Genomic DNA, 19,905 nt, shown 5'->3' on the forward strand with positions numbered 1-19,905 from the left:
TCTTCTAGCATTCTTCTCAAAGGTCTCTTTCTCATTTGATACAGACATTAACACAATTTTATTGATTCAGCTACCAATACTATTTGTTAGTATTGTAACTAATGTGTATCTAACCCATTTTAACATGGATATAATCAAATACATTGTGAAAACATTTCACCCGGAACAAGATATACCGTGTCTATGATGCTCCCAAGATCTACCAAATTACATTTTATAAAGCCAGAAGTTGGGTTTAGTTTCCTGTCTCATTTGATTGCCACTGGAGTTGCTGAATTTAAGAGAGGAGTAAAAAGTGCCACCTTCTCAGCCTTTAGTGAGTATCTACAACATAATTAGTACACAAACAATCCCTAACGGGAATATGCCAGAGAAGTACTAGGGAGGAGAAAGAAAAGCAGCTGGCCTCCTTGATCACAATAAACAGTTATCTTTACAAAGCTCAATTCCATTATTTCTGTGTTCAGTACACAAAACAATGCATGCAGTAATACATGAACAATGCAGTAATACACAAACAATCACTTTTATATTGCTAAAAATCTCCAGGAAAAAAAACTCCATTAACTATAACCCACTCCGAGCAAAAGACAGGAAAAATAAAGTTAGTAGTAAGGGTTAGACTGTTTTCAGAAAGAGAAAGGGAAAAACATAATTAATTTTCCAGATTAGACAGCTAACTGTCTAATAAGAAAGATCACGCAGAGTCTAATAAAAGATCCTGCTTGGCATGGTACCATTGCTTAAATTTATGTTATGGTTAACAAGCTTACTACCACACAAGCCAAATCAGCCTATCATCATTCACCGAATTCATAGTAGGGGCTCCAACTGATTAATGAGTGCCAAACAAATACAAGCATTAATTGGGCCAGAAAAAAAAGAGGAAGTGCATTGAGAATGAAAAGAAGAGTGGGAACCCCTATGAGGTCTCTTTTCTCAGTTCCCTTGGTAAAGTAATTCTATTAATGAACTAAGGGTCAGAAGAAAGCATCATGTAAGATGTTGTGGCTGCATTCACACAGAATTGCGAATCCCAGCTTAGCAGAAAGAAGAGACTTTGACTCGCCGGCAAAATCATTGATTACCATTAATACAAAATGATAATAATAATAATGCTAATATGAAAAAAATCAAACATAGGTGGCTAAGCTAATCAGAAATACAAACTAGAAATCATTCTCCCAATTTGTTGTGTTTTATAATATAATCCTGTTTAAGCATCCGTGCTATGAAAAGAAGGAAGGAGATGTTTAGGAGTACATTTCAAGGAAATAATGAACTCAGCAACTTTGGTTTATAAAGTCACTAACAGGGGGTAAAATATAAGATACATGTGTGTACAATTCAGCCTACATATTTATCTCTGGATTTTATTGAAAAAAATTAAGACTGCATTTTAATACGCTACTTAAATTCAAGGATGTCAATATTTTGGAACATGCTCATGTGCAGAGGGAAAGGAAGAAGAGAATGGGGCGTTGGTTCTTACCTGATACGACCCTTCTATAGGCAGGTGGAGACAGCTGTCATGCATGGGTTAACTCAGTCAGTAATCAATAGAACTGAGTCTACCAAAGTGATGTCATCGCCTCGGGGGAGTGTCCTCCTGCTTTTGTGACGAAGGAGATAAGTAGACTGCTGTGTGTTAGTCGATTGCTTTCAATCCTCCAAAAAATCCCCCCTAGCTCCATAATACCCACTGTCACTAGGCCAGGAACCAAGGGTGGGGATGACCATTGTCTCCACCTGCCTAGAGAAGGGGCATATCAGATAAGAACCAATGCCCCATTCTCCAACGTTGGTGGAGACAGCGGTCATGCATGGGACATACCAGAGCTGGGTGTGTCCCCGGGTGGGAATGAGACTGGGCTAGGAGCTTGAAGAAGGGAGAATGTGCTGGAGGACTCGCCATCCGAATGCCGCATCCGCCCATGCGTATCTGTCTATCTTATAATGGCGGATAAAAGAATTAGGGGTCGCCCAGGTGGCCGCCTTGCAGATCTCTTCCACTGAGGCCTGCCTTGTCCACACTTCTGATGTAGCCGCGCTTCGTGTGGAATACACCGTGATGATGGATGGAGGGCAGAGGTGGTTTGCCACATAAGCCCTGGTTATAGCCAATCGGATCCAGTGCCCAACCATGCATGGCAAAGCATTTAGTCCCTTATTTGTGGGATGGAAAGAGATGAAGAACGCCTCAGTGCGTCTGAAGATGGCCGTCTTGGCAATATAGATCTTAAGAGCCCTTCTGACATTTAACTTGTGCCATTTGCGCTCGAGACTATGAGAGGGATTAGGGCAAAAGTTCGGTAGGGTAAGGTCCAGGGACCAATGAAAGGCCAAATTGACCTTTGGCACAAAGGTGGGATCAATCTGAAGGACCACACAGTCCTGGTGAAAGGTACACAGGTCAGAATGGATGGAAAGAGCTGCCAAATCTGAGACCCGTCATGCCAATGTGATACCCATCAGGAAGGTTGTCTTCAATGTGAGGTGATGCAGGGAGGCCGACCTGAGAGACTCGAAGGGTCCACTCCGCAGGGTCAATTGTTGTACGGCTCAACCAGTCCACCCTGGAGTTGTTGGAGCCCGAGATGTGTTCAGCGTGGAGAGAGAGAAAGTTGGCTTCTGCCCAGATCCCTAGGTGAAAGGCGGATTCCATGAGAGAAACAGCTCTCATCCCCCCTGGTGGTTGACATGCGCCTTGGCTGTCGTGTTGTCCATCCTAGTGAGCACATGTATGTTGCGAACTGAAGAATGGAACCGAAGGAGTGCTAGATGGATGGCTCTCAACTCTAGCCAATTCATATTGTGGGAAAGGTCGGCGTCAGACCAGAGACCCTGAGCTATCTGATCCTCCAGATCAGATCTGTCAAGCTCATGTCCGTCGTGACTACGAGGTGAAGAGGTTCCCTGAAAAGGGACCCCTGAGAGATGGCTGGGGAGATCCACCATTCCAGAGAGAGAGGGGCCTCTGGAATCAACCTGACTGTTGCTAGGGAACAGCTGCTGTTGGTCTTTTGGAATGGTAGAAGAAACCATTGGAGGCAACCGCTGTGAAGCTGCGCCCAAGGAACGATGGAGAACCAAGAGTCCATCTTCCCCAGCAGTTGAGACAGGTGCCTGACACTTCCCTCATACCTCTAAGGCTAATTCCCTGAGCTGTCTCTCCCAAGACAGGAAGACTTTCCCCTGGGCAGAGTCGATGAGAGCCCCCAAGTAGACTAGACGAGAGGTGGGGGTCAGGTGGCTTTTCTCCTGATTGATGGAGTACTTGCAAGGTGTCTTGTAGATCCCGCAAGGCCTGGGTGCATGACCTGGATAATAGGAGGATGTCGTCCAGGTAACAAAAGATCTGAATTGGTCTGGCATGGAGGTGAGCTGCTACAACTGACAGGATCTTGGTGAAGACCCCAGATAGCCCGAAGGGAAGGGCGCAAATCTGGAAGTGAAATGAAAATGAAATGAAAAAAAAAATGGAAGTGATGGCCTGCATAGACGAATCGGAGAAACCGTCTGTGTTGCTTGTGAATGGGTACATGGAGGTAAGCCTCCGTGAGGTCCATTGAAGTTAGGAGATTGTGTCTGTGCACTCTCTAGAATTGACAAGAGAGAGTGCATTTTGAACTTCCTGTACCTGATGAACCGATTCAAGAATTTGAGATCGAGGATCGCTCTCTAGCCCCCCGAAGACTTCGGCATGATAAAGAGATGAGAGTAGAACCCCCGTCCCACCTGGCCTGGAGGCACAGGTTGAATGGCCCATATGAGGAGCAGGTGATAGATGGCCTGCTCCACTAAGACCCTCTTTTGAGGATCCCTGGAAATGGGGCAAGGGACAAAGTGGTTTGGAGGGCTGGAGCGCAAATCCAAGAGAAGGCCGAATCTGATTGTGGACCTCACCCATGCGTCATTGGTGATGTCATCCCAAAGATCTGCGAAGGTCGACAGCCCTATAGGGAGATCCTTCAGGCAATCACTTCTGCCTCTTGTAGGATCGATTGGTATTGTCCCTGAATGACTTTCTGGGCTGGAATCTCTGGCTGTTTCTGCCTGATCTGTTAGTAAAGGAGGGCCCTGTCTGTGAGGAGCCTGACGCTGTGGATGGGAATTGGGGGAACCCCCGTCCTGATCCCGAAAGGGCTGTCTGCGATAAAAAGGATTGGCTTTGGTGCTCCTGCTTCTTAGTGGCCGGCTGCAAGACCTTCTGCTTATCCTTGGACTCACCAATAGGGACTCAAATGGGGTTCCAAAGAGAAGGGATGAAGAATAGGGAGAGAAGGCAAGCCTCCACTTGGCCCGGGCTTCTGCCTGCCATTGCTTTAGCCAAAGCAGATGATGGGTGGAAATGGAGGATGCTATGGCCTTGGACGCAAACCTGGCCACGTCCAAGAAAGCATCTGCTGTGTATTCTAGGGCTGCTTTTATTTTGTTAATGTCCCTGCAAGCCCTGAAATCCCTGGCTGAAAGCCTAGCCTGGAGTTGCCTCAGCCATAAGAGGGCAGAGCGACTAAAGAAGGAGGCCGAGGTACCCACCCTGATGGCCCAAGCCGAGGCCTGGTGACTCTTGACTAGCGTTTGCTCTATTCTCTTGTCCTCAGAGCGAAGAGCCTCCTCAGGAGCTGATTAAGTTGATAAAGGCCAATTATAGGTAAGTCGACAGAATGTACCTCCAAAGCCTTGGTGAGTTCTGGTCCCACATTATACAGGTGCTTATCCAAGGTATTGGAGAGAGGACCTGTAGCTGGTGATGCCCATTGGTTCTGGACCACGTCTATGAATAGTCTGGGTGACGGAATCACCTCCTTTTTGACCTTAGGCTGGATGAAGAGGGGATCAGTAGTATCCGTCTTGTCCACTTCTGTCCCTTGAGGTGTTTTAGGAGAAGGGATGCCAGTGATTCTTCTGGCCTTAAAAAGGAGAGAATGAAAGACAGCAGGTTTGAACAAACCGACAAATGCAGGAGGGTCAGGAGGAAGTCCTTCATCTTCTGAGAGATTTGAATCCCTTGCCGGGAATTCTTCTTCGCCAAAAACCGAAGACTGGTTGGAAGTGCCAGGGAACTCATGCGATGATGAAGCCAAGAGATCCCCATCCCTGCATCTGGAACCAGAGGAAGAAGCAGACCACTGTGGGGTAGAGTGATTAGAAGATCTGTGTTTAAGGGCCGCTGCTACGCCGCGTTCAATGGCCTCAGAAATTATGTCTGTCATACCAGAAGAGTAAGAGCAGTGGTGGCGGTGGGGGGGAAGGGAATCCCCCCCCCAATAGATGGAATCCTCATCCAGAGTGATGCTCCTGCCCCCCTCAGATTCATCCCCACTGCAGGCGAAGTCACCTGGGCACCTGGCCTCCTCTGGCTGAATGATGAAAGCTGCAGGAGAGAGATCATCCTTCGACTCAAGAGAACAAATCAGGCAGAGGACTGGTCTGAGAAGCCCTTTGGGCCTGAAACAGATGAGATTCAGTGTGATTAGCCTTGGCCTTGGCCTTGCAGGGAAGAGCCTGCGTGGCACTATCCCTGGCCTGTGGCTTGGTATTACCCCTCTTTGACTCCCTGGGGGCCTTGGGGGAGGGTTCCATGGGGGATGTTTCTGGGACTGGTTTGCATTTGCAGGTCCCAGCAGAAAGGGTCTCATTGGCGGATAGAGGCATTTGTGGCTCAGGGGCAGGAGAAGAGGCCATGGCCTGTACTCATGACTTGTTGAACTTCAAATTGGCTGCCGGAGATTTTCACGCCAAAAGAAAATGGCCGCTGAGGCTACAGAGCCTATGGGCCAACCACCACGAAGTAGCTGAGACCGCAAGGCAAGTGAGGGTGACAAAGGCCCTGTGGGGAGGCTGCAGAGCCTGAGAGGAGCGGCGGTGGCGTTCTGACGGAGCGGGAGCGCTGAGGAGCAGCGGTGGCATGCAATGGCAGCATGCAGCGGTGGTGGTGGTGCTTCCCGGTGGTGGCGGTGGCTGCTGGTGGCTGCTCCGGGCTGCTGGTGGTCCCTGGTGGCTTTTGGCGGTGGCTGGAGCGGCTGCGGTGTGAGGGTGGGTGCGTAGCCCAGCAGAGGTAGCAGTGCAGAGTGGGGCCTCCAACGGCTGTTGCTACGGGGTACTATTTGCCAGAGAGCCTCTCTCCCGGCAAGCTCCAGAGGCAAAAGCCTTGAAAGTCTCTCCAAATAGCCCCGGGCTAGTCGAGAGACTTAGTTCTGAAGAGCTATCCTGATTCCTTCCAATTTAGATGAAATTTAGAACAAAATCCAATTAAATAAGATTTAAATAACTATTAAAGTTGAGGAGAAAGCAGTTAGCACAGCCAGTTCGATCAAACTGAGTCTAAAAAAGTGGGAGGACACTCCCCCGAGGCGATGACATCACTTTGGTAGACTCAGTTCTATTGGTTACTGACTGAGTTAACCCATGCATGACCGCTGTCTCCACCAACGTTGGAGAAAGTAACTATTCTTTCCTCTTTTCCTCCGGCCCTCTGGAACGAGCTCCCCGTGGAGATTCGGACCCTCACCACCCTCCAGGCTTTCCGCAAAGCCCTTAAAACCTGGCTGTTCCGACAGGCCTGGGGCTGATGAGTTCCTGTCCCCGCTCGAATGGTGTGTCTGTTGAGTTGTTTTAAAATTGTGGTATTGTTTGTCTATGTCTTTTTTTCCCCTATTTGTATCCCCTATCCCCCCCCCCAACTTGGGTTGTGAGCCGCCCTGAGTCCCTTCTGGGAAAAGGGCAGCATAGAAATATAATAGTTTGGATGGAGTTGGGAAGGGTAGTGCAGGCAAGAAGGTCTTGGAGATTGAATGAAAACTTATTTAGATATGAAAAGTATATTAATGATTGTAAAAAATTACTATCTGAATATTTTGTTTTGAATATGAATAAGGGTACATCTATGGAATTTGTATGGGACGCAAGCAAAGCGTATATGAGAGGAGTTTTGATGAATATAAATAAAACACATAGAAATAAGCAAGGGTTAAAACGAACAGAACTGGAAGAGGAAATTAAGAGAAAAGAGCTGGAGTTAACAATGAACCCAGACGATACAAAGGTTAAGGAAGCTATTAACATATTAAAATCTCAATTTGACATGTTGATCTCTGACCAGGTGGCTACTAATCTATTATATGCAAAACACAATACTTTTTGTTATGCAAACAAACCTGGCAGATGGTTAGCTTATCAGATTAGGAAAAAAAGGAAAACTCGAAATATATCTAAACTGATTTACAGAGGGAAGGAGGTGTTTCAACAGGAAGAGATTCAAAAGGCTTTCTGGGAATTTTTTACAGAACTGTATAAAGGGGATAAAATTAATGGTTTAGACATAGACAAATATTTAGACAAAGAGAAAATACCTTCAGTTAGAGAAGAACACAGGCAAAAATTGAATCAACCAATAACCTCGGGGGAAATCCTGCAGGTAATTAAGCAATTAAAGTCAGGGAAAGCACCAGGTACAGATGGCTTGACAGCGGTTTACTATAAAAACTTACAGTTAGAAATGGTAGAACCTCTTAGAGAATTATTTAATATGATTCAAATGGAAGGTAAAGTTCCTCCATCTTGGAAGACAGCGTTTATATCTTTGATACCCAAAGAAGATCAAGATACTACTCAACCCAAAAATTATAGACCTATTTCATTACTGAATGTAGATTATAAAATTTTTACGAAAATATTAGCAAATAGGTTAATGTTGGTCATTCAACAATTGATACATACGGACCAAACAGGTTTTATACAAGGGAGACAGATGAAAAGTAATGTTAGATTAATTATTAATGTATTAGAATATTTGGGAAAGAACAACCAGATTCCAGCTGCGTTTATATTTTTGGATGCTGAGAAGGCCTTTGATCGAGTTAACTGGCAATTTCTGTTGAAGATACTGCAAAAAATGCAGATAGGAGATAACTTTTTACAGTCAATTAAAGCAATATACCAACAGCAAACAGCACAAATCATAGTCAATGGAAGTCTAACAGACTCTTTTCAAATTGGAAAAGGTACAAGACAGGGCTGTCCTTTGTCCCCATTATTGTTTATTATAACTTTGGAAGTATTGTTGAATAAAATACGGGGCTTGGATGGTTTAAAAGGGATCAAGATTAGGCAGCAAGAATATAGAGTCCGCGCTTTTGCGGATGATTTGGTCATAATATTGGAACAACCGCAGGAATCTAGTATGGTTTTAATGAATATGATTAATCAATATGGTCAAGTGTCGGGCTTTAAAATAAACTTAGGAAAAACCAAAATATTAGCTATAAATATGAATATTAAACAAAAGGAAGAATTAGGAGTGATGCTAGGATGTGAGGTAGTTAAAAAAGTCAAATATCTTGGAGTTAACATTTTAACTTCAAATGGGAAATTATATAAGCATAATTATGAACCACTTTGGCATAGTATACAGACAGAGATGAAAAAATGGGAGAAATTGCACCTATCTTTGCTGGGTAGGATAGCGGCAGTGAAAATGAACATTCTACCAAAATTTTTATTTCTCTTCCAAATGTTACCTATATTAAAAAAAGATGCGAACCTTTTAGAATGGCAGAAGGGTATCAACAAATTTGTGTGGGCAGGAAAGAAGCCGAGGGTAAAGATGAAAATAATGCAAGATGTACGTGAGAGAGGAGGATTGAAACTACCTAATTTAAAACTATATTATGATGCAGTGGCATTATCTGTAATTAGTGATTGGATTCACTTAACCAATGATAGAATATTGAACATTGAGGGACACGATCTGCTATTTGGTTGGCATGCTTACTTGTTATTCAACAAAAAATTGGATAAGAACTTTAAAAGTCATATTTTAAGAAATGCTTTATTGCGGGTCTGGAAGAAATACCAATATAAATTAAATGACAAGATACCCATGTGGGCAATTCCTAGACACGCAATTGAAAATATGAATACAGCACAAAAACAGGACAGAATTACCTACAGACAGCTTCTTACCTTGGAAAGGGGGGTATTACAATTAAAATCTTTAGAGGTATTAAAAGAGGAGAAGGTAGTTCAAACATGGTTCCAGTATGGGCAATTACAGGCTAGGTGGAAAATAGATCAAAAAATTGGTTTTATTCAAGTTGAGGATAATCTGTTTAAACAAATAAGAGATCAAAGCTTAATGCATATAAAGAGGATATATAATGTATTAATACAGATGGATTCGGAAACAGAATTAGTTAAAGATTGTATGATAAAATGGGCTCAAAATATTGAGGAACCAATAATGTTGGATACATGGGAAAGAATTTGGGTAAGAAATGTGAAATTTACACAAGCTCAAAATCTGAGAGAAAATTTTTACAAGATGTTCTATAGATGGCATTTAGATCCTAAAAAGTTGGCTTCTATGTATCCGAATGTACAGCCTAAATGTTGGAGGTGTGGTTCTCTCGATGCTACATATTATCATATATGGTGGACCTGCCAAAAGGTTAAGGCATTTTGGATAAAAATATGGTGGGTCATGCAAAATGTTTTTAAAAGAAGGATAAAGTTTAGTCCTCAGTTATTTTTACTAGGTATATGTACTGACTTTACAGTGGTAGAGACCAATTTGATTCTGCACCTGATAACTGCAGCAAGACTGTTGGTGGCGCAATATTGGAAGAAGGAAGACTTGCCTACAATCCAAGAATGGACATTGAAAGTAACAAACTTAGCTGAAATGGCTAAAATATCGGCATATCTCAAAGATCATTCAAATGAGAGATATAAACGAGACTGGAAAAAATGGATTGACTATATACAAAATAAATATGGGACTAAGAAATTCCAGTTAGCCTATGCTTAAGATCAGAAATGATTTAAACTGTTAAAAGTCAGTTCAGTAAGAAGAAGCTAAGGTCAATCTAGAATGTCATTAATTTCTTTATTTCTTTTTTCTCAATAGATTTTAGACTGTGTTAGTTAAAAATCCATACCGTGTACGGGTTCTGGGAAGTCGGGGGGGGGGAAGGAGGAAGGGGGTGGGGGGGTGGAGGGAGGGAGGGGTACACACACACAAAAAAAATTGTACTTCAATGTCTTAATGATTGACAAATGATGACATATTTGTGTTGTTTTTTTTAAAGAAAATAAATGAATAAAGATTTAAAAAAAAAGAAAAAAAAGAAATATAATAAATTCAATTCAATTCAATTTTTATGAGGCGATAATGAAAATGTTTTAACAATTCACCATTGTAGGCTACACCACTAACCAGTCTTTAATAAACACCATATCAATTGTAATTTGTTAAAAAAGAGACATAAGCCTTAATAATTAAAAGAGAATTAAGATAAATGTGATAGGTGATAGGAATGGATTCTGTACATGAAGATGTCAGGACAACATGCATAAGCTTATGCTCTCATGACATCTAAAATAGATTACTGTCTGTGGCTTATCAGCTTATTCAGCTGTACATTTCACAAACAAAAAGAGATTCCAGAGTGTGAAGGAGAACTGGTTATGTTTGACAGAGGTAAGGTTTTGTAATATGTAATATATATATCAGGTCTTGGTGTATTCGGGTCTTTTCCCATGTAAGATTGACAGTATCTTGGTGATGTTTTGACAACATCACACTCGGCATCTTCAGGCTGGTGCCTTTGGCTTTGTTTTTGTGCGAGCAAAGCGTGATCGGAGCTGCCATTTTTCTATAAATATAGGTTGGGTGTGTGGAGACCTGCATACCTATACCTGTGAAAATCTACGAAAATACACACACACACATAAAAATTCTTGATACTGCAGCTGGTGTCCAAGTTAATTCCATTCTATGCAACCTCTCCCTACCGTGCACGGGATCTGCTCCAACTCGAAAACTTTTGCAAGTTTATGTTGAGTCCCACATTTTATTTATCCTATTCTCTCTTACATATATACACACTCCCTTCTGCAGCCCCCTATGCACTGCAGAGACATAGATATGGTGATATCCCAGATGTTGTTGATCAACTTTTATAATTTCTCCAAATCCTCCACCAGAGGGAGCAAAGGAACCTCCTAACAAAGGAATAAAAAAGGGCAAGTAAGTTTTTCTTCTTTCTTACAAAGGCCTTTGGGAGAGAGAATAAATAAATGAAAATGCTGGACTTTTCTGGATGGTACCAATGGTTTACTACCCATTTGCACAATTTCAGGCAGTTCAAATTTCTACAATAAAGGGAATCAATATCGCATATTTCCAATCATTTTATTTTTGGATCCAATTCAAAAAAATCACAAAAATAATAATCATAAATCCATAAAGACAGATTGTCCAGATCACCTTCACAGAATCAGCACACAATTACGGACCTGTAAAAGCTGGTTCTAATGCTGTATTTTCTTTACACTGCTGACAGGGCCAGACAAGTGTTGTGTTGTTGTTGTTCTTTAAAAAAGTATGACCTGTTTCTATAGGGCTCTTAAAAAGTTATGTTTCTTTTAATATCCACATACAGACAAGCCTTTGGGACATAAATACATATAGTTGCATGACGGTTCTGCCTATCAAAAATATCAATGCCTCTGTCAAACAGTCAGGTGGAATGCTTCGCAAAGACCCAGTTGTTGTCATAAATTAAATAGAAGCTTCTACCTGCACTACACCTAAAGGAGCATCTGACAACATGAATGTCAACACATACACCAAGAGTTGCTTTCATACTTGATGTGTGCTGCTGCAGAGACATTGATTTTAATCAATCATACATTCTATAAAGATATGTAAACAATTCAGGTACGGCATATTACAAAAAGAAGAGGAGGAAAAGTAAAACACCACTACAGTCAATTAAGATCTGAAATGGCCCAATGCTTCATTATTTCCTATTATCCCTGAGCATCTTAAAAATGACTCTCCCACATTAATTGGGGTGGGGGGTGGGGAGAGGGGGAGAAGAAGCATAATCTTTGCAAGATGGCAAGAGGACATCCTAATCGTAAGCAGACATGCTGTACATTTGGCAAAATTGAACGTGGCTAGAAATATATCCGCTGATGGCGGGAAAAGTTATTCTCCCTCCTGTAGCCCCTAAATTGTATCAATCCTGCCATGGTGCCTTGTTCTTGCTGATGTCCCATCAACTACACAAAGTGACACTGTGCAGAACATGGAATCTCTGGACCAGAGGTGGTATTCAGCCGGTTCTTACAGGCTTGGGTGAACCAGTAGTGGCGGCTGTTGGAGACTCCGCCCACCTGCCCCAATGTAATGTGCGACCTTCTGCACATGCTCACATAGCAAAGGTAAGTGAATTCTACCACTGCCCTGGACTGAAAGTGCTCCTTTATCCCAAAATGGGTCCTGAAATAAGTGCCCGGCACACGTGCCCTGTAAAACTGCCCTTGACAAACCGTTGGGCTGAGGCCTCCGAGTGTACCAGCATGCTCTACTTCCTCTACTTCCCCTAATTGAACTTGTATCTGATGAATACTTTTGCATCTTCTTTTATTTCCCCCCTCCCATTTTTAAAAGCCATTTCTCATAAAATCTCTTTTCAAAATTAAAAGAAAAACACACGCAAAGATTACTTTGTCAGAGGAAATCACTATCAAACCTACAGATTACAAAAAGATTGCATAGGAGTATCGATGGGCATAGGTGCACTGAACAGCAAGAAAATGCTCTTCTTTTGTTCTTCTCCATAACAGAATATGGCAACAATGACAGTATTTTTCTTTAAAAAGAAAAAAGAATGATTTAAATTTATTTTCAAAGTTGTAGAAAATGGCAATGGCGGTCTATAAAAGCAAAGTCTGTTCTTTAAAAGATGTATCATCTCAGGCCTTGTACCAGTGACCCTGAGACCCTTCACAGTGCAGTGGAATTGTTTTTTTTGTTTGTTTTTTTTTTTTTCCTTTTTGAGGCAGAAGTTACAATTCATCTTTCTTCTTCCCTATCTTCTCATGATCTCGCTCTCGGAGAGTTCGCATGTAAACTGAAAATCCAGATTCCTAGAATTTCAGACAAAAACAAACAATTAGTTACATACTAAAACACATATGGAAAGGGGCCATTGTTCTTCACCTCTGCTCTAAATGGAGGGGCTCCAATGAGAAAGGAAATTATTTGTTATGAAAGGAATAGCCTGAGTTCTCTTCCCATAGTCACATAACTCCCTCCATGTTCTTTTATTTAAGCAACCTTCAGCTCTGGAGCCACAAGTGGCTCTTTCATCCCTCTGCTGTGGCTCCACTTTGCCGGGCGGATCCACAATTTATAGGGTTTTTGGTTAGGACAGGTAGAGGAAAAAGGATGCCACACTAGGAGGAGACTCTATGGTGGGAGAACCAGACTTCTGGTTGGCTCCAGAACTGAAAGCTCAACTCAAGGACCAGGTGGCAGGAGAAGCCAGGGCCCTGGTCTCAGGTTGCTGTTGCTAAATTCCAGGTCTGTGATCCAGAAAGCTCCCCTCGTCCGGGACTTAATACTTGACGAGGGGTAAGACCTGGCATGTATTACTGAGACCTGGTTGGGCCATGAGGGAGGAGTCTCCCTCTCTGAAATGTGCCCAGAAGGGTTTCAGGTGCTCCATCAACCACGACACTAAGGAAGGGGTGGGGGAGTGGCAATTATTATCCAGGAATCTTTAACGCCTCGCAGGAGCCCTGCTCCGGAGATTGTTGGGTGCGAGTCCCATCTTTTGAAGTTGGACCTAGGGGTTCAAGTGGGCGTGTTGTTGGCGTACCTACCTCCTAGCTGCGTCACAACAGCCCTGCCTGTGCTTCTGGAGTCAGTAGCCGGGTTGGCGATTGAGTTCCCCAGACTGTTAGTACTGGGGGACTTTAATCTGCCATCCTTAGGCGAACGCTCTGATGGGGCCCAGGAGTTCATGGCTTCTATGACAGCCATGGACTTGACCCAAGTAATCCAGGGTCTGACTCATAGAGCGGGACACACGCTTGACCTAGTGTTTCTCTCGGGGCAGTGGAGACGTGATCTCGAGTTAAGGGAAATAGACAACACGCCCTTGTCATGGTCGGATCACTACCTGTTGAAGCTTGATTTTTGGAAGCTACTCCCCCACCACAGGGAGGTGGAACCGATTAAGTGGTTCTGCCCCAGACACCTGATGGACCCGTTGGGATTTCAGAAGGAGCTTGGGGAGATTCCTGACTCTCTTGCCCACAATCCGGCAGAGTCCCTGGTCACCGCCTGGAACACAGCGGCGACTGGGGCCCTGGACCGGATTGCGCCTTTGCGGCCTCTCCGTGGCAGTGGATCCCAGAGGGCTCCTTGGTTTACTGAGGAACTCCGGGAGATGAAGTGCCAAAAGAGACGCCTAGAGTGACGCTGGAGGGCTAGTAACTCCGAATCCGTCCGAACACTGCTAAGAGCCTTTATTAGGACTTATCTCGTGGTGATACGGGCGGCAAAATGTGTGCATTTTCCCGCTCTCATTGCGTCCGCAGAATCTCGGCCAGCCGCCCTGTTTAGGATAACCCGTTCCCTCCTGAATGGGGGGGGGGAAACGGGGGATGCCTTGCAGGGTCGAGCTGAGGAGTTTGCTCAGTTTCTGTCGGACAAAATCGCTCAGATTCGGACAGACCTGGACTCCATTTGGACAGAACCAGCAGAGATGCCAAGGGAGGGTCTTGCTCAGACTTTCTGGAATGAGTTCCAGCTTGTCACCCCTGAGAATCACGAACGCCTCCTTGATGGAGGGATCCTTTCCATGGCCTCTTAAGGAGGCGGTGGTGAGACCCCTCCTCAAGAAGCCTTCTCTGGACCCAGCTATTTTTAAAAACTATCATCCATTCTCCAACCTCCCTTTTTTAGAGAAGGTTGTTGAGAAGGTGGTGGCCTTCCAACTCCAACGGACCTTGATGAAGCAGATTATCTAGACCCTTTTCAGTCTGGTTTCAGGGCTGGTTACTCCACTGAAACCGCTTTGGTCGCACTAGCCGATGATCTCTCGCGGGCCAGGGACAGAGGCCATTCCTCTGTCCTTGTGCTCCTTGACCTCTCAGCGGCCTTCGATACCATCGACCATGGTATCCTTCTGCGACGGCTGGAAGAGGTGGGAGTGGGAGGCACCGTTTTACGGTGGTTCTCCTCTTACCTCTCGGACAGGTCGCAATCGGTATTGGTCGGAGGACAGAGGTCGACTCCTAGGCCCCTCAATTATGGGGTGCCGCAGGGGTCGGTCCTGTCCCCCCTCCTATTTAACATCTACATGAAGCCACTGGGCGAGATCATCTGCCGGCACGGGATTAAATACCACCAGTATGCAGACGATACTCAGTTGTATCTGTCCGCCCCGTGCCAACTCAGTGAATCAGTGGAAGTGATGTGCCAGTGCCTGGAAGCTGTTAGGGTCTGGATGGGAGTGAACAAACTTGCACTCAATCCTGACAAGACCGAATGGCTGTGGATGTTGCCCCATAAGGACAGTCCATCCAATCCGTTCTTAACCATGGGGAGAGAAAAATTGCCCCCCTCAGAGAGGGTTCGCAATTTGGGGGTCCTCCTGGACTCGCAGCTGATCTTGGAACACCACCTGTCAGCTGTGACCAGGGGGACCTTTGCCCAGGTTCACCTGGTGCACCAATTGCGGCCCTATCTGGACCGGAAGGCACTTCAGACAGTCACTCATGCCCTCATCATCTTAAGACTGGATTACTGTAATGCGCTCTACTTGGGGCTGCCCCTGAAAAGTGTTCAGAGACTGCAATTAGTCCAGAATGCAGCCGCACGAGCAATACTGGGTGTGCCAAGGTACACCCACATCACACCTATCCTCCGCAGGCTGCACTGGCTGCCCATTGGTCTCCGAACATGATTCAAGGTGCTGGTTATCACCTTTAAAGCCCTACATGACCTGGGACCTGGGTACCTGCGAGACCATCTTCTGCCACATACCTCTCTTAGACCAATAAGATCGCACAGGATGGGCCTTCTCCGGGTGCCTTCAGCGGGACAATGCCGGCTGGCGATGCCTAGGAGTAGGGCCTTCTCTGTTGCCACTCTGGCCCTATGGAATGAGCTGCCCCCAGAAATCCGGGCCCTGCCCACTCTCATGGCCTTTCACAAAGCCATTAAAACCTGGCTTTTCTGGCAGACCTGGGTCTGTTGACCCCTTGACTGAGGTCCAGCCCCCTCCTGATTGGGTGTTTGTTGTGTTCCTTTTTTAACTTTGTTGTGTCCCATTCTCTTTTTAAAATTCTTTTTAATCTTTTTTCATTTCTGTAAGCTGCCCGGAGTCCTTCGGGATTGGGCGGCATAGAAATTCAATAAATGAAATGAAAGGGGGGCTTCCAGTTATGACCTTTGTGGCTTTTTGAGTGTTTAAGGTTGCCAACCCCTGATTTAGGGTAATTGATAGTTTCCAGCTCCCTATGTAAATTTTTTTCCTCTATTATTAGTTCAATTATTCCATATATAACATTTTATGTATTACAATACTTTACATGAAGATTTCATTATTAGAAAAAACAGGGAGAAACTACAAGTGCCTTTCTTTATATATAGGATTTAAGTTATTGGGATTGTGGTTTATGAACTTGATTAAAAAAAACCAACTTTTTATCCATAGAAATCTCTCAATAAAGATCCAATTGTCTAGAAAATCAAGTCTACAAAGGATTATTATCAAGATAAGTGTCTCTAGTGTCAAACTGTCCTTATCTTCTGTGTCATTAGCCTATTGATTAGCATGACACAAAACAAATGATTTCTAGAAAGAAACATGACATTTCCAAGATGTGTAATACTGTATTTAATTGAAAATCATCACAAACCTTTGGGAATCAATAATATAAAAATGAAGGAATGAATGAATTAATGAATACATGTTGTTTTTTCTATGGCAACTCAGCAGCAAGAATGATACTTCTAATCAACAGGGTATTGGTTCAGTATCCTTAGATCTTTCCCAACAAACAGTGAGGGTTAAAGCTAAGCCACTGCAGATGTCTTTACATATTTAAATATTTCTGAGAAGTTTAGATTAGATCTGACATTTTATCCAAAATGCTTGGACACACAATGCAGTAGGAAGTGAACTACTTTACTTTGTCTGATGCATCTGTCAATCTTAACTGAGAATGTTACGCATCACTAGGTATAAAATTTGAGACTCTAGTAAACACCCTGAACAACTATTTTTTGATTAGAACTCTACCTGCTATTACAAATGTTATCCAAAATGTATTATCCAGCCCAGTGAAGCTGCTTATGATGCTCCCTTCATCACTTTAACAAAACAGGGAATACTTTATCTATGTAACCACTGAAAATAACACTTCTACAAATTAAATGAGCTTTTAAATGCATGCTACAGATCCTGTCAGTCAAATAATGTTGACTGGCAAGGACTGGACTGGGCTACCTCTGCTATAGCCTCCTTGTGGAATATTCTTATTAGAGTGGCTTTTCAAAGGGCTTTGGTCTCGGGCTTGGGGCTCAGAATGTGTTAATGGTTCCATTTCTTGGTTGTTGGGTGGTTAATGATCTCGACTGCTGTATATATTTATTTTTTGGATGTTTTAATTGTTGAATTGTTTTATAGTTTTAGAAGCTGCCCAGTCACTTGGCTGAGAAGGGGAGCTATAGATATTTGATGAATGATTCTTTTAAGATGTTCAATCCTGTATTCTTCATAACAATTCATACTCTTCGCCTATCTTTTTCCACACTCACCGCAGAGTAGCCAGAAATCAAGATCTAAAGAACTATACCGTCCAATGCACAGAAGATAGGGATGGTGCAATGTTTACTGTCTGAAACTGCCAATAACATCATCAACCATATTTGAAGCTCAGGGGATTTCCCAAGTATTATAAGATATAAATTAAATGATCCTTGGAGATGTCTAGAAGCAGAACACATATTTAAATTCTCCCCAGTCGGCTGTCAGGTGCAATTCAAGATGCTAGTTATCTCTTACAAAGCCCTTCATGGCAGAGACCCTGATTCTATCTGTTTTCCATAGCTTTTGCCATCCTGTACAATGGGTCAGTTAATATGTTTTGGGCTCCAGTGCTCAAACAACATTATTTGATGGGACTGAGCAACAAAATACTATTACAATACCTGCTCTCTAAAACATCTCCCCCGAAATTTGCAAGTTCCCTAACCTGACCTTATTTACACGAGTCCTTAAATGTATTTAGAACTTTAACAGCATTGTAAAGCTTGATGATTTCTTCAATAAGAATAAAGGTTCAATATAATGTTAAAAAGAGATTCCCAGAATTATTGTCAATAGAGCTAACATTGTTTAAAACAAGCTGCAAGGAAGAGAAGGTAAGTAGGCATGTTACTTTAAACAAAGGTACACAGGTGAGTCATTTAATAATAGCTTGGCAATAATAGTTTTTTCTAGCACACATATTTTAGCTGTTTATGAGATAAGCCTACAACGGTCATTAAAAAAAAATGAAGCAACGTAACAACTAATTAATTTTTCCAAAGTACAATGGGAAATATACATTTTCCAAGAATGTTAAAAGAACATTCATATGATAAATCATCATCTAAACATGACCTAAAAAGAGCCCTGATGGCCCAGTGGTTAGAATGCAGTATTGCAGGCAAACTCTGCCCTAGCCCGGAGTTCGATCCAGTTCAATGGAGTTGACTCAGCTTTCCATCCTTCCCAGGCCAATAAAATGAGGACCTAGATTGTTGGGGGCAATGTGCAAATAATGCTTATATTGTAATCCACCCAGAGTGTGTTGTAAATGCTATGGAGTAGTATAAACTATTGCTATTTATTATTTTCACAAGCCATTTAATTTATGTAACTGAATTGATAAAATCAGTAATACTATGGCTTAAAAACAAATTAGTGCTCTTCGTAGTTAATATGAGGCTAGTTCATACTTAACACTAACATCAGCTACCAAAATGAGAAACAAATAAACAAAAAAGCATATTCCTCTTTGCACCCAAAAGTATCAGAAACTAGTTCTGAGTATTGCTGCCTTAAAGTAGGTTTTCTATTCCAAGGTGCAGGTAATCCTTGACTTACAACAGTTTGTTTAGTGACTGTTCAAAGTTACAAAGGCACTAACAAAAAGTGTCTGTTATGACCATTTTTCACACTTATGACTGTTGCAGCATTCACATGGCCATGTGACCAAAATTTGGATGTTTGGCAACAGGTTCACATTTATGACGGTTGCAATGTCCTGAGGGTCATGTGAACAGCTTTTGCGACCTTCTAACAAGCAAAGTCAATTGGAAAGGCAGATTCACTTAACAAGCGTGTTACTAACTTAACAACTGTACTGATTCACTTAACAACTGTGACTATAAAGGTTGTAAAATGGAGCAAAACTCACTTAACAAATGTCTCGCTTAACAACATAATTTTTTGGCTCAATTGTGTTCATAAATTGAGGACTACCTGGAATTTTTCTGTTGCAACTTTAACCTTCCTTCTAATAAATATTTCAGTCAGAAATTCTCTAGATTGTTTCAATTCTTAATTGTTAAGAAGGAGGTGTCTGACTTTTGGGCTGATAAAATCTCATTCTAAAAGCAAACTATAAGACATCAAAAATTTATAACACATTATTATTCACTGAATATTAAATTGTAAAGGCCCTATTTCTGTAGAATTCCCACATGATGTAACTGCAATAATGTTAAAGGAAGTCCTTTAGGATATTCTGGAATGCCCTCTCATAATTTCAGTGTACCCAAAGGACAAGTGAAAACTTAATTTAAAATGAGTTTTCAAACATCCTCCGGATGGGTTTATCTGCTACATTAGCTAGGATTGGATACAAAAATTTGAGACTAATTTTCACTAGTGCCAAATACCCTCAGATACTTAATAAGCAAGACTCACAATAAAAGGTTCCAAAAGGACTTCGTGCCAAATATACACAAGGAGACGAGATGATAACCAAATGCGGCTTTCTTTCTGGAAGCATTAAATTTCCATTGCTAAATGCTGTCCCACCCCA

At 42.7% G+C, this 19,905-nt stretch overlaps 1 protein-coding gene and 1 pseudogene across 1 annotated transcript in view; one reads left to right on the plus strand and one right to left on the minus strand.

Moving 5' to 3' along the window:
• Nucleotides 1-11,181: 11,181 nt before the first annotated feature.
• Nucleotides 11,182-19,905, minus strand: part of PDIA5 (protein disulfide isomerase family A member 5) — a 255,318-nt gene continuing 246,594 nt past the window's right edge. The window contains exon 17 of the mRNA XM_087711801.1: nt 11,182-12,942. Coding sequence (XP_087567927.1) covers nt 12,862-12,942 — 81 coding nt within the window. The 3' untranslated portion in view covers nt 11,182-12,861. The remainder of the gene's footprint in view (nt 12,943-19,905) is intronic.
• LOC148049401 (uncharacterized) lies at nt 13,112-14,675 on the plus strand (annotated as a pseudogene).

The sequence above is a fragment of the Thamnophis sirtalis genome, unplaced genomic scaffold, assembly GCF_051295495.1.
Source record: "Thamnophis sirtalis isolate CommonGarterSnake01/CBP01778 unplaced genomic scaffold, rThaSir2_p1.2 scaffold_1, whole genome shotgun sequence".
NCBI classification, from domain to species: domain Eukaryota; kingdom Metazoa; phylum Chordata; class Lepidosauria; order Squamata; family Natricidae; genus Thamnophis; species Thamnophis sirtalis.